An 18,273-nucleotide genomic window follows, 5' to 3' on the forward strand; every position below is an offset into this window, starting at 1 on the left:
CTACTCCAGCTCAACAACCTCCTTCTGGCAGTAGATGGTTGGATAATTATCTCTTCGTGTTGGTTACCCTAACCCTTGGGATTGCAAGCTACTTATGCCACAATAGCAAGCTGTGACATTGGCCCACGAGTGTGTGCACGGTTTCCCTGCTCTGAATCATTTTAAAGTGCTGCTGTTATCCTGGAGCTTTATTACTGGACAACGTTTACTTCCAGCTGCCCTGTGGTTACTGAATCTGTTTCTGATGATGTCTACTCTTCATCCTGTAGAAGAAGTCCTGCAGAAGAACGTCATTCCCCACCGCCCTTCCCTTCCTTTTCTGAAGCTCTAGGAGGCCCCTGAATCCAGACTGGCCTCCTCTGGCCAAGAACAAGAAGGATGCTTCTCCTTCCCTAAGAAAACCTTCTGCAGGATTTCTAAGGGGCTGCCTCCTCCCGAGGAGGCATTGGGTTCTCTTGTCAGCTCCTCCCAACCATCAGGTTTTGGAACCGATTCGCTTGCGTTTCAGGAACAGTGGGAGTGCAGGCTCCGGCTTGCATTTCCATCACCTGTGGTGCTGAGTCTGGTGCTCATTCACAAGTCGTTCTGTGTGCTCATGTTACTCTGATTCACGAGCATCCAGAACTGTTGACTGAGAGACATCTCACTGTATTTGTTTAGGCACAAGACTAGAGAAAGGGACAAAGCCACGTGTTTTGCCCCTTCCTGCCAGCACTTCTCCCATCTAATGTTCTGATTGAGGATCTGAATACCTGGAGACTGCTCTCAGTTTCTCTTTCTGTCCTTTGGGTGGTTTGCAATTTGCTATCTCCTGTGGCGTCTCACATTTTGGGAGCCTTGAGTGCATATTCTGTTGAATCATACTCTTGAGCCATCTCTTATATGCCTGCATATAAGACTGGGTCTATGCATGTTCCTCATGGACTTCTACGTTAATCGAGAAGGATCTCTCTCGATGATAGGTCAATGAGCGCTTGAATTCCTTGGAATTTCTGGCACTCTCTGAGTGTTGGTTTTGTATGATTTCTGATGATGTTCTCATAAGAGTCGGGAGTCTCACCGAGCACTTGATTTCCTGGGAATTTCAGGTGCTTGTCGAGTGCTGGCATTCGCCTGATTTCTTGCTTTCTTGTGATCTCCACACACTCAGGTTGGACAAGTTTTCCTGATAATCATCCTTGTGAGAACTGGGATTCTTGCCGAGCACATGAATTCATCAGGAATTCTGACGCTTGCTATCACAAGTGCTTGTTTGGTGAGACGAGCCTCCAATCACTGAGTGCTTGGCTTCGTCAGGTATTCTGGCACTCGACGAGCGCTCCGATGGTGAGACAAGATACTATCAGTACAGGAGAGTTCGCTCCTCATTCTAGTTTATGCTTATGCAGAGCATGGAACTACACACCAACGCCTTCTTGGTGCATAATCAAGTCCTGTCCTTGTGTCTTGGACCTTAGGGTCCGAACATGTAGGACAGCATACTCGGAATCCCTCTTTATTCTTCTTCTTGGGGCTTTGGCCTTGAAAAAGAATAGTGAATTTGGGAAGAAGGGATAGTTCTTTGCCCCTCATAATTATGTAGTTGTGACCTGCACAGCTTAACAGATTGGCCAAGTCGAGTGCCCCGAGCGGACTCTGCTCTTGATCAGATTAGTTCTTTGCCATGGCATAGCACCCTCCTTTCCCATATTGTGGTCTTCATGCTGTCCTGATGTCATCTCATCTGATACTCGAGTTCCACAAGGTGTCATCGTCTTCATCCTTGTCATCATAGTTTTCTGTCACCTACTTACCTTCTTCTCATAGACTTAGTAGGTCTAAGAAGGTAGCCTCTCCACCCTTAAGAAGCTCCACCAGGGGACTTCATAGAATCTGCCTCCTTTCACATAGAAAACAACTGTAAGCTATCTTAATCATTTGGGGCTAGGACCGGTTAAGCTTACCCCTGGGTATGGTGTTTCGGGGAGCCACAGGAGCGCAGACTTCAGTTAGCTCTCCTACCACGGAGTCTAGATATTCCAACAACTCCACTCAACTCTCGCAATCAGTAACCTTCCATTCTAAATTTTGCTTTCAAATTATTTGCCTATTCTCTTAACTTTTCTTTGTTTTATTATTTACCTCTCATTTAATTATACACTTTGTGACCTTTCTGAGACAGGAACCAGTAGATTAGTAATGGCTTCTATTTTTTGTTCTTTTGTTCTTTTTATCCATGGTTTCCTAACCATTAGTCAGGATTGGCTGTTTCAAAATGATCAGCTTCATGCCACAAAAACTAACATTAAAGAATTATAATGTACTTTGGCAATGACACACAGTTCTTTGGGAATTTTGTGAACTGCGAGCACAAGTGTCCAAGCAATGAATATAATGACTATTTTAGAAATTTACATTACAAACTGAGTGTAGCTTTTCTACAAAAAATATAAATTTTCTTGAAATTCATTATCTGGATACTTGCCTATTGTTAAAGATAACTTATATCTCCTTGCCTACTGGCACAGAGGTTTACTAAGCTACCTTTAACAGTAGATAAGATTTATCCCAAATAGTTTACTGTACTGATAATACATCACGAGTAAGCTGTGCCTGTTACCAACAAATTTCACAATTGTAAATGAAGATTGTACCTATGTAGAGAGTCCTGCTTATGCAGGAATGTTTTTTTCAAGATACGTATATTACTTCATTGACTCTTTAGGCCTCTGTGATCTAAAGCTTCTCATAATGCATATTTTTATAAAAATAGTTATAATAGAAGCTTGCAATTCAAGTACAAATATTTGAGTGCAACACAAAAACTTTCAAAATTCAAATTAGGATGAAATAATTTCTGAAAGGATACAATATGTATACAGCAAATTTGATATCTTTATTATAAACACCCCAAACTAGTTTTGCCACTCTTCCTCTGCTTCACTAGCATCTGCCTCTGGGCTACACCTGAAAATAAAAGGGATAAATTACCTTTGATCCAACAGAAAAACATGACAAATTACATTATAGCCTTTGTGAATGCAAAATGTTAAATAACTTTTGTTCCATACAACACAAACTTCTAGTTTAGAATTGTTTCAACACCTCAATGACATGTTTAGCCTTCAACTGGATCTCTACAAATGATGACAAATCTAGATACACCTTCTCTGTGATTAACTTATGTGATTGTTCTCAATCTTGGATTACTGCTGGAGAGGCAACAGTCCCAGATAAGGGGTTATTATTCTAATAATTCTTCAAGTTTTCATTCACCTAACAAACTTCTTTACTTAATGCAAGACACATTCTTGATGAGAATCACTTCTGAATGAAGAGCAAGACTGTTTACTTCCAAGAAAAGGGTCTTATTTCAACCTAGGTTTGCAATTGTTACCTTTGATAGACTATTGTGGTATCGTAACAGAATAATTGTACACATATGTCCTTATCAAAATTGTGAAGCTTAACTACACCAATAATGCTAAATACTTGACTTCCATATGGCTAGCCTGAAGGGTTTGTCATTGGTAAATAAAATTCAAATATTTTCTGTAAAATAGAACATCTTAAATGAAAAAAACTGAATACACAAGAAATGCTAACCAATGACCAAACATTGTATCAGTTGTTCCTTTTACAGGCCAGTCCATCTATACTGTTTTAATGTTGGGAGTAACAGATACTGTCTTAAGCAGAGATCGTCAGATACTCGATTAGGTAGTCGGGCAGGAACCAGTAATATTTCTCCACTGATATTCAAGTGTATACCAACAATGCTTTTATGCATAAACACTGTCAGTTCTTCCACAGATCCTTCCATCTACATAGCTGACTGATTGTGGTAAGACCTGATAAGGATCGTGAACGTGAATTTATTTCTCACAATGTCGGACAGTCAAAATCATGGCCTTCATGTCTACTAAACATACTGCATTCCCACAGTTCCCCTGATATAAACAGTGACCACAACTATAACTTCATAGTTGCCAATCCAATCTCTTACTTGGCTGTGAAGCTCCTTGAAATTGCCACCCTTTAGTAAATATTTGGAAAGTTCCCAGCTTTTAACCCTTAATGGATGGACACCATCACATGAGTATCAAAAACAGGTTTTGGGCAGTGGACAGGCTAACTCACATACAATTTGGATGAATTAAGCGTGAAAGATGTTAAGAGAACTTCAATGGTCTATAAATGACTGTGGCATCTGTGGTTTTTAGCATCAGAGAGTCAGGAGTCAGAGGTAGCTCTCAGTATGATTTTAGACATAAGGGGGAAAGTTTGCCACTGTCTGTTCCATGACATCTTTTTTTTTATTTGATCATAAATATATCCCGGGATTGCTGTTGGTTTTAGTTCTCATCTTATATGATAGTATGTCAGCTATAATTGTAATTTTGCAAACATAAAAAAACTATCAAAAAATATATGTACCGTATATGCCAGCATATAAGGGGATCCTGCCCATAAGACGACCCCCCTCCCACCATTTTTCATGTAAAATTGTAGGTTTTAAGGTATGTTTGCCATATAAGATGACCCCCAATTTAATAAATTACATAACTTAATCAGCTGATGTAAGTTAGTTGGTACATAAATAAAAACAATAATCACTGGAATTATCACACCACAAATGTGTAAAATTGGTATCTTCAGATTTTATAATGTTTGGCAAAGCTAACCATTATCAAAATACTTTTGTATTCCCTAAAGAAAATTATACGGCCACATGCTACATTTTCAATGAAATTAAAGTTACTGTAATTCCATTTAAACATTAGCTTAATACATTACCCTTAAAAAAAGAAATAAATGGTTGGTAAAAATATTAGTGTGTGTGAAGATTACATTCGTACAGTATCTCTCTCTTCTTTCCCCCTTCCAGCCAATCGTCTAATTGGGGTAATTATCCACTGTATGTAATTACAGTTCTTTTGTTGACAGTATCAATAGTTGTGCCGCTAGTGATTCACTTGAATTACCTACAGTTTTTACTTCACTTGAATTACCTACAGTTTTTACCATTATTACAGATGTTTTGTTTACAGTGTCAATAGTTATGACGGTAGTTAACTATTGAAGCAACTATCAACACTTCAGGGGTTAGCCTCCCATTGACAATCTCGGCAGGATTTAAGGTTTGCTTTTTATACTCGGTGTATAAGGTGACCTCCCATTTTGGGGGAGATTTTTTGAGGTTATAAGGTTGCCTTGTATGCTGGCATACATGGTATACCTCCCAAAAAGTTACTGCAACTTAAGTCTCTCAAATATTTAATTCTGATCTGTTTATGATATTGTGTGAGCTATAATTACAATTTGACAGAGTAAAATAAAATAAATTATTGGAAAAAACATATTTAACTTGGTAAAATTTACTAATGTTTTGTAAAAGAGGCCTTACACAGAGTTGTAAATAGTCACTTTCAACTTCCCTTTGGAGGGTAGAGGAAATTTTTTAGAATTTAGTTTTTTTTCTTACACCATGTGCATTTGCATATCTTCCTCTTTTCATTGATGTTTTTTCTTAAAATTGACAACCTTAAAGTTTGCCTGGTCTGGGGGTGTGCACGATGTATATTTAGCCCATCCCTTAAGGGTTAAGGCCAAAGATATATACATTTCCAGAACTCTTTCTTAGCCGGGAATCATGCACCGAGTACACAGCTGTAGATGACATCCTCTGGTCACTGCCACACTGATATATTCCTGAAAGTAGCAGACTTAGTTGCCTGGACCTTAAATGTCTAAGATAGTATTTTGAAGTTTAATTGAAATATAAGAGTAATTCTTGTTCTTAAATAGGAATTCTATGGAGGAAAGTAAGAAGAGCCTTACGTAGACTTATTTTCCTGACCAAAAGCGCCTGTACCAGTGTGAGAAGATTAGTCAACTGTAAAGTAATTCCTCTATCACTTGACCTCCTAGTAACAGGTCGAGCATTAGTACATAAGAGACATTAATCCTGCCTTTGCTTGTGTAGTTATCACTAATTAGGATATATTTTATCTCTGGTTATGTATGAACACTCAAAAGCAACACCATCTAGTATAATACTCAAAACTTTAACTGGTCTTAACACAGTGACTATAGTACCTCAGATACTGAAGCTCGAAACATCTCCCAGCCTCCTAAGATGTCAAGTTTTTCTTACAAGTCATGTCTCGTGTTAAATTTCACATTTCATTTTCATGTTTCTTAATTGATTATCATTAGTGTCTCGTGTTAAATTTCACAACTTCAGTTTCATATGTTTCTTAATTAATTAATTGTGATGTAAAAATCCCTTGTTGTATGATTTGCTGCACTTTGTATTGCATTATTTATTAAAAACTTGTTCAATGAAAGTAATGACTGACTGACTGCGATATGACCCTTGTTTGCCAGGATATATTACATTGCAGGATATGAGGTTATCTTGTCCTACATAAAACTTTACACTAAACTGCCTATGAATTGTGTATTTTGGATAAAATAAGGTACTGTACACAGGCAGAAAATTTTTTTAGTTACACTGACATCATCAATCTTGGCCAGTATCATTTCTCTCTTCCTCAGTCTGATATTTTCTTCTCCCTAAAGTTGTAGTCAGCCATTTGAATCCTCTCCATAACCTTATTTATGTCTTTCTTACTATCCCTGAAATTCTGCTCCTTATCAGCAAACTCAAAAATTGTGGGAATTTTTACAGTACTTTTCTTTTTCTCATGCATCAGCATGTGAAGAAATAGTATACCTAACCAGCCATTGTCCTTCAGTTTGGACCCTTTGTACAAGGAGCAGATACACTACTTATTATGACAGGACAATTACAATCACAGAATAGTATCCCCAATGGTCATAAAGGCACCACCACCCCAACAGATAACTTTCTTATCAGCAGACAGCACACAGAAATCCCAAACACTAAGGCTTCACCCATTATTATTCTAAGAGAATGGTAATAAATGAAAACATTTTAAAACAAATTAACCCTCTCGTGATCTGATGACGCGTAGCACGTCAATAAATTTTTTTCTGTAAGTGTACAGATGACATGCTGGGCGCGTTGTAAGTTATTTTCAGAAAAATTAACGAAAAAAAATGCGTCAATCATAGAAAACGTAGTTGACGCCATTAGGTCAACATATGATGAACCTTGAAGAAAACGCAAACCCAATGCTGCTAGCTTAACTATGATACAAAATGTCAACATAAGTAGGTTGGAAAATCTGAAAATTGCACTCTGTAAAAAATTAGCATTTTTTAATCAATTACAGCTCATTAGCAAACACATTTATAGCAAAATTATTGCTTCCGCGTGAAAGATAAAACATTTCTATGCAATTTAGGTATAAAACAAACTCCTCAAACCTAATTATTATATTTTTCATGATTATTTCCAAAAACTATCTACAATTTTTCTTAGAATTTCACGTTCATCACATCGTTTTTATTATTTCTAAGCCTCGTAAAGAAATAATTCAATCAATTGCCGATATAATAACACTAACCAGAAGTGTATACAGTGGACCCCCCGTATTCACGTTCTCCGGATTCGCGGACTCACACATTCAGATTTCTCTCAGGAACGTTTCCCTGCATTATTCGCAGAAAATTCGCACATTCGCTGTATTTTTTTATGAGAAATATCCACAAATTCCTGTTTTTTTCCATCAAATCAATTTCATCATAAAATGCACTTTTTGTGATAAAACTATTAAAAAAACCAAGTATGAAAATTTTTAGTGTGTTTTTCTTGAGTTTTAACTAACAAAATAGGCTGTTTTTAGCGTTTTTATAGGGGTTCCAAACATTCGCGGGTTCCAACTATTCATGGGGAAGTCTGGTATGCATCCCCCCTGAATACGGGGGGACCACTGTAACAGTTATAGCTCGGATCTACCGAATCTTACCAAAAACTTTCACTTGCGCATGTTCTTTTTGGCCCGGGGGAAAAGTCGCGTACCTTACACCCTTATATTTTCGGCCTTTGCACAAGAGGGTTAACACTGTGAGCTACCATTCGTGGAGTGAGAGGTTAAGTGATGCACCTGTACCAACAATGTGCAATTTTAGTGTCCTGATTTGTAAAATATGCTAGGTAAATCAATGGTTTTGAATCTTGAACAAGCACACTAAGGTTCTAATCTATACTGAAAAATGAAACTACAAATACAAGGCAGCAAATTCTACTTACTTGTCATTCTATTGGATACTTTCTTATGCAGGGCTTTGTAACGGAAGTCAGCAGCAATACTGGCAATAGAGGCATGTTTTTTCAACTCCTGTTGGATCGCTTTAACTTGTACTCCTTGGTTTAGAGTGATCACATTATCTACAAAGAAAAATTTTTGCATAATCAATGTGCCCATCACATACAATGATTAATAAAAAGAAGCCCAACAATTTGCACATATGTATGTATATAGCAAACAAAATTTTAAAAGTATATTCATTTCATTTTGAGATCTAAAACATTTTTAAGCATGTCTTTTTTTCATAGCAGCTAATCCCAGTATTTTACAAAAGTCTTATCTGAATTTATCTAGGATAAGCCAACTAGGAATCATTCCACAGTATGATAAGTAGACAAGCTACTTAGAATGACAGAGAGTTTATTGGAGCTAAACATTCTTTGTGATCACAAACCTGGGAAAAGAAACTTAAGATATTAGAGATGTCGCTGGCAAATATGAAAATGAAACAAATATGAATTTCATTTACTACATGTGTGTTATATTGGTTTAGATTTACATCATACTAATTTACCCTAAACTTGATGGTCTGCAAAGTTCCTAAACATTTTATTTTAGAATCATTGGGAAATCATCTGTTGGTCAGCAGTACTAAGGCAGATACGAGCCTCATTCTGTTTCTAGTGTTTTTGGAACATATTTCTATTTTCCAAGACTTTCCAGGTTATTTTTTTTGAGCAACGAAGAAGTGGCTGGAGGCACCACCTGCAACTGACAGAAGCATATGGCTGTCATGGAAGACAGGAGGTATGCTAAAAGTCCAATAAGGAATTAACACTTACTTCAACAGTTCAACCTTGAGTAGTTCCATTCATTTGGGGCAACACTACCCACACTACAGCATACTTGTATGCTCTTGTATCAAGAACCAAACTCATGGTACAGGCTATGCTACTGAGAGAAACTGTGCAACAGGAGACACCTACTTGACTCCATCAGCCTCGAGTATCTGCATTCACAATGAGGGATACCAAGCAACATGTGTAGGACCTCTTGCATTAGGGATAAAACTCACACCAGAAACTGTTCTACCAACAGGACCCACACTAAAATACACTTACCTAAAACTCTTATACGTATAAGGAAATCAAATTCACAATAAGGCCCACGCTACTGATGGAAACTGAATAGCAGTCACTCCAGTGAGTTATTTCACTGAGAAACTACAAGAGCAAATACACCTGTGAACTCTTGCACAAAAGAGTGAGATGACAACGGAACCAAGCTCTTTTCAGTGATGGAATTCACAAATACAAAAGTGTTTCATAACAGCATTGAGAGTCATTTAAGAGAACAAGGCGCTGAATTATGACAATAACCAACCAACATACTGTCCTGCTCTTAATATCAAAGGGTGTGAGATGTGATAAGGGCGTATGTTATGCCCTTGCCACTGATTCAGACACACACACGCTGGGGTAAGGGAGCTGCACGGCTATCACAAAAAGTAGGTTTGAATATTAATAAATATCAAACACAGCAGTATATTCAATATATAAACAATAAAGGAAAAGATCCCACTGGGAAAAAGCGAGTTCAACAACAGTCAGGCAAGAGTTCTCAAAAAACATGTCTGCATTGCATGACTGCCAAAATCAAAGTGGAATGTTTACATCCAGGCAGGCAGGTCTCCCTGCCTACTGGACGGTAGTTACTGCCTAACCACCTTGTTTAAGATTTTAATGGTAGTGTCCCAGCTTTGCCGTAAGCTATTCCTACTGTAAAGGACCGAGGGTTTGTATACCATGTAGGAACAATCAGGCATATCAAATTTCAAGGGTTGTCTAAATGAAAGAAACAGTTGTTTCCTTCAATTTCATACCTAAATCTGAAAATTAATTTTCTTTGCTTGCATTGTTCCTGAATAAGTTATATATTTTTTATTTTAAACTGTCACACAAAAACAAAATGTATCTACGTTTGCTTTGTCAAGCTAATGTTCACTCTTGGTAAGAAAATGAAACTAATACTTTCATTGGATCAAATATGAAATAATTCAAGCACTGCAATGATTGACAAATTTCCCCTCTGTGGTGACCAACACGACAAAATTGTCACATGATTGTATAATTGTGAAAACTGAATTAAATCGTGATAAACATTTTTACAATTTTTCTGATCCATAGAAGTCTAAAAACCAAAGCAATAATTTATTGAGCCAAGGGAAGTATGCATGGGCAATACGTAGGGGGCTAAACAGTCATTTTACTGGATTTGTGCTTCTATAAAATCTCACAAATAGTCCATGTTTCAGAGAATTGTTTGGGCACTAAACCATTTTTATTTAATCCACTTACCTTCATCAGCAGCATCACCCAATAATTGGTCATCAAGCATATCATCACTGAACGTTGTTATTTTTCCTTTTGGTTCACGTACAACGGCCGATTCCTTAGTATTTTTTTCCTCTCTTGCTACAGCATCTAACAAGTCTTCTGGGAGACGAGAGTTCTCCAGCTTTTGTAGTCGCTCTCGCTAAATACATATAATGAAAAAAAAAAATAAAAAATTAATTTCTGAAAGCAAATGCTAATTTGCTTGATCAATGAATGGATAATAATGAAAATGACATTTTTATGATAAAATGAAGTTTTTATGTTAAAACAAAGTTTAATGTATACTTACCTGGCAGGTATATATATAGCTATATTCTCTGTTCCACCTGGCAGAAATTTTCAAAACTCGCGGCAAACGCTAGTAACCTATTAGTAGTTCAGGCAACCACCACCCATTACCGTGGCGCCCTAGCGCTAGGAACCGTTCCCAATTGGGCCAGATTTTCTCTGAAAACCCTGTCTCCTGCCGGGGAGGAGGGTGGGCATTAAATTATATATACCTGCCAGGTAAGTATACATTAAACTTTGTTTTAACATAAAAACTTCATTTTAATGTATGACACTTACCTGGCAGGTATATATATAGCTGATTGACACATTTGGAGGTGGGTCAAAGACAGCAACATTATTAGAGTATAAATAATTAAAATTATCCATTTACTCTAGGTTCCTTACCTGGTAAGGTAGCTGACTTCATAGGTCCTGCCTCTAAGCCTGCTTAAACATGTTATTGTTAGTATACAATAAGGTTTTGTACATACTTACCTGGCAGATATATACTTAGCTATACGTCTCTGACGTCACGACAGAATTTCAAAACTCGCGGCACACGCGCCAGGTAGGTCAGGTGATCTACCTTACCCGCCGCTGGGTGGCGGATGTAAGAACCAATCTCCCTTTCCAGCCAGAATTTTTTCCTTCCACCCCGTCTCCTGAGGGGAGGCTGGGCGGGCCATCAATCGTATATATCTGCCAGGTAAGTATGTACAAAACCTTATTGTATACTAACAATAACATTTTTGTACATGAACTTCCTGTCAGATATATACTTAGCTGATTGACACCCTTGGTGGAGGGAAAGAGACAGCAATATAAATATGGAAAAAAGGGGAAAACAACACTAGTTGTAGGATGTAAAAACAACCAATTGGTTCTTACCTGTTTAGGCAGAAGACTTCGTAGTTACTGTCTATGAGTCTGCGTTGCCTTAAGAGCTTCAGCGAGGGCGTGACCTACAGCTGACAGACTCTTTGGGTCTATCAAAGGGATTTGGTTGTCCGCTTACTTGATAGAATCCGAGCAGGATCTGTCAACGGGGATTCGCCCACTTATATGACAGAACCTAACCACTATCATTGCAAGGAGCTCAAACATACACCGATCACCTAACCAATCTAATCATTGTTAGCACTACGAAAATGAAAAACATGCCTACCCGCATGTTCTTTCAAACAACCAAAAACTTACAACCTAACAAGGGGAAAAAATATATACTACTAAGGATATGTCTCGCTCCCTGCCCCAGCACCGAATCCGCCGATACGTACGGGCCTAACCCGCCGAACACTTTCATACGTAATTTTGACGTCTCTCAGATAGTGGTTTGCAAAGACTGAGTTGCAAACGCCAGAATGTTGCCTTCATAATATTACTCAGGGATATGTTTTTGTTAAAAGTCAATGACGTGGCAATAGCTCTTACCTCATGAGCTTTGACCTTAAGAACTTTGTATTGACTTTCCTCACATATCGCATGCGCTTCTTTCACCAGGCTTCTGATAAAGAAAGAAAGCGCATTCTTCGAAAGTGTCCTCCTTGGATCTCTTACAGAGCACCAAAGGTTGACCTCATTGCCCTTAAGTTTTTTCTTTCTCTGTAGATAGAATTTCAAACTTCTTACTGGGCAAAGAGACCTCTCTGCTTCCTCGCCTACTAATGCAGACAATCCTTGTACTTCAAAGCTCCTAGGCCAAGGATTTGAGGGGTTTCTCGTTCTTGGCTAAGAACGAAGGAAGGAATGAACAGATAGCTGCATCTCCTCTGAATCCCACATTTCCTTCTAGTGCATGGAGTTCACTAACCCTTTTTGCGGAAGCCAATGCCATGAGGAAAATTGTCTTCTTCGTGAGGTCTCTAAACGATTGCAGACTGAGGCGGTTCGAACTTATTGGACCTCAGGTAACGTAGCACTACATCCAGATTCCAACTCGGAACCCCTGGAGAAACCTTCTTGGATGTTTCAAACGATCTTATTAGATCATGAAGGTCCTTATCTTCTGAAATGTTTAAGTTTCTGTGCCTAAAACACTGCAGATAGCATGCTACGATAGCCTTTAATGGTTGATACCGCCAATCCACTTTCTTCCCTAAGGAAAAGTAAGAAGTCTGCTATTTGTGTCACAGAGGTACTGTGGAAAAGGAAAAAGTGATGGTTCCTACACCATCGCCGAAAGACGTCCCACTTCGATTGGTAGACTCTAAGGGTAGAAGGCCTTCTTGCTGCTGCGATAGCCGTTGCAACTCTTGCCGAAAAGCCTCCCGTTCTGACCAAACTTTTGACAGTCTGAAGCCAGTCAGATCTAGAGCGGGGAGGTTTTTGTGATACCTCTCGAATGGGGTTGTCTGAGCAGATCGATCCTCTGTGGTAATGTTCTCGGAGATCTACTACCATTCCAGTACCTCTGTGAACCATACTTGTGCGGGCCAGAACGGGGCTACCAGCGTCATCCTTGCTGCCTCCGATTCTGCAAATTTCTTTAGAGTCTCTCCCAGTATCTTGAATGGAGGAAAAGCATACGTGTCTAGACCCTTCCAATCTAGTAGGAACGCGTCTATCGACACTGCCCCTCGGGGTCCGATATCGGAGAGCAGTAGTTGGCTATCCTCATATTCTTGGCTGTGGCGAAGAGGTCTATATGAGGTTTGCCCCAAAGCTTCCACAGGTCCTGGCAAACATCTTCGTGCAGAGTCCACTCTGCCGGCAGGACTTGATCTTTCCTGCTTAGGAGGTCTGCTCTGACGTTCTTTTCTCCCTGTACGAACCTGGTAAGGAGACAAATCTTCCTTTTTTCTGCCCAAGCAGAAGTTCTTTTGCTGTCTCGTACGGGAGAAAGAGTGAGTCCCCCCTTGCTTCCTGATGTAAGCCAGGGCCGTGGTGTTGTCCGAGTTGATCTGAACTGTTGAAGCTAGGACGTGGGGCTCGAAAGCTTTCAAAGCTAGCCAAACCGCCATCAGCTCCTTCTTGTTGATGTGCCAGGTCACCTGTCCTTGTTCCAGGTGCCTGACACTTCTCTTGAGCCGAGCGTCGCTCCCCAACCTGTTTCCGAGGCGTCGGAATACAACACTTGGTTGGGGTTTTTCGGAATGTGAAGGGACATCCTTCTGCAAACTTGAGAGGGTTGGCCCACCAAGAGAGGTCCTTCTTGATTTCCTTTGAAATCTCGAAGGAGAACTCTAGGTTTTGTGAACGACACCTCCAGTTTCGATGGAGAAAGAACTGGAGAGGTCTGAGGTGCAACCTTCCTAGAGAAAGGAATTGCTCCAACGAGGAGAGTGTCCCCAACAAACTCATCCACTCCCTCGCTGTGCATACTTCTTTTCTCTAGGAAGGCTTTGACTTTCTCTGACCCTCGGGCTATCCGTTCTGGAGACGGAAAAGCCCGAAAATCCAGAGAAGCCATCCGAATCCCCAGATAGATACGATCTTGACTGGGGATCAACTGAGACTTTTGAAAGTTCACCAAAAGTCCCAGAGAACTTGCCATGAAAAGGGTCTTTTGTAGGTCCTCCAAACATCTTTCCTGAGACTTGGCTCTGATCAGCCAGTCGTCCAAGTAAAGGGACACTCTGACTCCCTCCAAATGTATCCATCTTGCTACATTTTTCATTAGGCCTGTAAAGACCTGAGGGGCTGTTGAAAGGCCGAAGCACAAGGCCCTGAACTGGAATATCCTTCCTCCCATCATGAACCTGAGGTATTTCCTTGACGAAGGATGGATAGGCACATGGAAGTAAGCGTCCTGAAGATCTAGGGACACCATCCAGTCCCCTGGCCGAAGGCCGCCAACACTGAGGATGTCGTCTCCATGGCGAACTTCCTCTTTCTACAAAGAAATTCAGGGCGCTTACATCCAGAACCGGTCTCCATCCTCCTGAGTCTTTTGGAACTAGAAAAGGCGGTTGTAAAAGCCCGCTGAGCAAGGGTCCGCTCACTAGCTCTATAGCCTCTTTCTTTCTCGAACATTTGTTCCACTGCTTGTGTTAAAGCACGGCTCATGATGGGATCCCTGTACCTGGCCACCAACTCCCTCGGAGTCGTTGTCAACGGTGGTCTTTCCGTAAAAGGAATCAGATATCCTTTTCTTATTATAGAGAGGGACCAGTTGTCCGCTCCTCTCTTTGTCCAGGCTTCCGAGAATCTTAGAAGTCTGGCACCTACTGGTGTTTGGAGGACTACTTCCCTACTTCTTAGCTCTGACAGAGCGTGAGAAGGATCTACCTCTCTTGAAAGTTCTATACCTCTCGAGGTAGAGGCTCTAGAAGGGGGGCCCCCTCGAAAGGGCTCCTGTCTAGCTGGAGTCTCCTTCTTAGTCTTCGTCTGGAAGGAGGTCTTAGGCTTCCGTGCCGACTGTGCGAGCATGTCCTGAGTCGCCTTCGCAGAGATAGATCCTGAGATGTCCTGGATTATCTTCTTTGGAAAAAGCAGAGGCGAGAGCTGCGAATACAGGAGAGAGGCTCTTTGGGCATGCGAAACAGACTTCGTCAGAAAAGAGCAGAAGACTGATCTCTTCTTAAGGATCCCTGCTCCAAAGAGGGAGGCTATTTCGCTCGATCCATCTCTAACTGCTTTGTCAATGCACGTTAGAACACTGTTTAGATCTTCTGGCTAAATAGCATCCCGGGTTTCTGGAGTCTTCTTAGCCAACGACCCCCAAAGACCAGTCAAGGAAGTTGAAGACTTCCAAGACTCTAAACATTCCCTTCAGCAGGTGGTCAAGCTCGTTCATAGCCCAGGTCGTTTTAGCCGACGAAAGAGCGAGCGTCGTGCTGCATCCACCAGAGAAGAGAAGTCCGCATCCGCCGATGAAGGAAGACCCAGACCTAAGGGTTCTCCAGACTCGTACCAAAATCCGAGTCTGCCCGTAAGCTTGGAAGGAGGGAAAGAAAACACAGTTTTCCCTTTCTCTTCCTTAGAAAGCAGCCAATCACCAACACCTCTCAAAGCCTTCTTCATTGAGATGGTTGGCTTCATCCTCACACAAGAGGAAACTTTCGTCTTCTTCGAAGTCGAGAATAAAGAGAGAGGACGGAGGAGCGACGGGAGTAAGGGAGTCTCCAACTCTTGAAGAAGTAGATCTGTAAGGATCTTGTAGGGACGAAACTGACGAGTCCTTCACCAAATCCTCTCTGAAGGTTCAACTTCATCCACTGAAGAACCCTCCGCTTCTTTACGAGTGCAGTTAGCCTTCTCTAAAGAAATGCGCCTGTCCAGAGAGTGTCTAGTGTAGACGGCGCCTATCAGGGGAACCAAAGTTTCTGGAGAGCTCCTCTCGAATGAGTCCATTCTACTCTGATGAGTGCGTGCTCTTTGCTCCTTAATCCTACTCCTAGAACTCCGGGCTTCCAAGGGGGAGCGCCTGCTAGGAGAGGTATAGCCTACTATGCTCAAGGCGGCATTCTCTCAGGATTCATGCGCCTGTTCAAAGGAGAGCGGCTGCCAGGCGAGCTGCGCCTACCATGAGGCGAACGCCTACTAGGCTCTTGGTGCCTACTTACAGGAGAGCGAAGGTCTGGAGAAGGTCGCTACTAGGAGACCGGTTTCGTCTACCATGCTCCACAAACTTCGCTCCCGACCTTGTGTGTCTCTTCAAAAGGTAGTCTCCCAGAAGAGACATATCTTTCAGGCTCATACGCGCCTGTCCTGAATCGAGCGGCTAAAAGTAGAGCCGCGCTTATCAGGAGAAAAGCGCCTATCAGGAGAAAAGCGCCTATCCTCCGCACCACGCTTGGAGCGGGAGAGCGTACTTGGGGAGTAGCGCCTACTAGGCTCAAGGCTCCAACATAAGGCGAGATCCTGTCTCTGACGAATCCATCAAAGAGTAGGCTCTCTTATCCGGAGAATGAAGGATCTTCGTAAAAGAGCGCGAGAACGGAGAGGCTGTACGCCTGTCTTTAGACGAACGCCTACTAGTCGCTAGATCCCTTCCTACTGGAGAGATGTAGTCACCAGGAGAAAGCTTCTTGGGCGATTGATGCCTGGAAGACGACAAGCGCCTGCTGAGGGAAGAGCGCCTCCTTCCATCCGTTGATAAAGGAGAGAGAACCGACTCTGACTGAGACGGTAAGACAGGTGAAGGAATCCTAGACTTCTTGACAGGGAGAGAGACGTCTTTCCGACGCGTTCCTCCTGCCAATGAGCCCGCCAGTGCCGAAATCTGCGCTTGCAGTCCCGCAAGAATTCGAGCTGGAGATCTTGTAAAATCCTCCACCGGAGAAGAGGCTCGAAGCCTACTATGAGGCGAGAACTCCTGCTCTCTCCTGGGTTTCTTGATCTCTACTTCCGGCTCTTCTGGAAAAACTTCCGGGCTGGAAGGCAAAGGAGCCAGGCGCCTTCCAGGCTCTCTTCAGCGGTCGTGAAAAGAAGATCCGAGGCGCTCCATCCTCTTCTAGGTGAAGGTGAGGAAGACGAAGAGAAGCTTGGCGCAATACCTCCTTCTTCGCGCGAACAAGGGCCAGCCTGGGTACGAGCATCAGGATCTACCGAGGGGACGCCTGATCGGTGGGAGTTCTCCCTAACCTCCTGCGGCTTTTGACTTTCCTCCTCCACTGGGACTGGGAGTCTGGAAGAGGTCTAGGCCTGGAAGCATTAAGGAGCCGATCAGACGCACCCTCCACTGCACTGGGGTCACTGCACAATTCACCTTCACTACTCTTACCTTGCAACGAACGGATCTTCTTTTCCATGCTAAGGATCGTGGCTCTCATGGTTGCCACTTCCGTAGTCGTATCCTTAGGTTCGATGCAGGGCGCAGGAGCTGAAACTGGAGAAGGTTCTAATGCTACAACAGGATTTTCTTCTAACTCGCTAATACGAGACTTACTAGAACTCCTAGAAGAAGCCTTTCTCACCCTGTCTTTCTCTAACTTCCTCAAGTAGGAAAAAGAAAAGAGGCCTTCCATTCACCCTCATCCAACTTCTCACACTCATACACTGGTTATCAAAAGAACATTCTTTACCTCTACATTTAAAGCAAACTGTAGTGAGGATCTACCGTAGCTTTCGGTAGTCTCACCTTGCATTCATCCATAGCGCACACTCTAAAACATAGAAGATTTCTTAACCTCTAACTCAGACATCTCGAAATCAAAGAAAATCCAAATCAATATCCAAAAACAATCCACAAATGCGTATGCCAAGCCAACAAGATCAGGTACTTCACCGAACGTCCAGTCCTAAATAAATCCACGGCAACGAGAAATGATCAAGCTGTCAGGAGGTAACAACCACAGGTGTAGTCGTCACCGGCGACAGAAAAATTCTGGCTGGAAAGGGAGATTGGTTCTTACATCCGCCACCCAGCGGCGGGTAAGGTAGATCACCTGACCTACCTGTCGCGTGTGCCAGCGAGTTTTGAATTCTGTCGTGACGTCAGAGACGTATAGCTAAGTATATATCTGACAGGAAAGTTCATGTACAAAACTTAGGAGCTCTCAACAAGG

General features: G+C 41.7%; 1 protein-coding gene across 1 annotated transcript in view; it reads right to left on the bottom strand.

The window, feature by feature from the left end:
• Positions 1-2,856: 2,856 nt before the first annotated feature.
• The window catches only part of LOC135219121 (uncharacterized), a 129,557-nt gene continuing 114,140 nt past the window's right edge, over positions 2,857-18,273 (bottom strand). The window contains exons 3-5 of the mRNA XM_064255572.1: positions 10,517-10,694; positions 8,162-8,299; positions 2,857-2,946 (exon numbers count right to left, since the gene is read on the bottom strand). Coding sequence (XP_064111642.1) covers positions 2,879-2,946; positions 8,162-8,299; positions 10,517-10,694 — 384 coding nt within the window. The 3' untranslated portion in view covers positions 2,857-2,878. The remainder of the gene's footprint in view (positions 2,947-8,161; positions 8,300-10,516; positions 10,695-18,273) is intronic.

Source organism: Macrobrachium nipponense, chromosome 1 (genome assembly GCF_015104395.2).
Source record: "Macrobrachium nipponense isolate FS-2020 chromosome 1, ASM1510439v2, whole genome shotgun sequence".
NCBI classification, from domain to species: Eukaryota; Metazoa; Arthropoda; class Malacostraca; order Decapoda; family Palaemonidae; genus Macrobrachium; species Macrobrachium nipponense.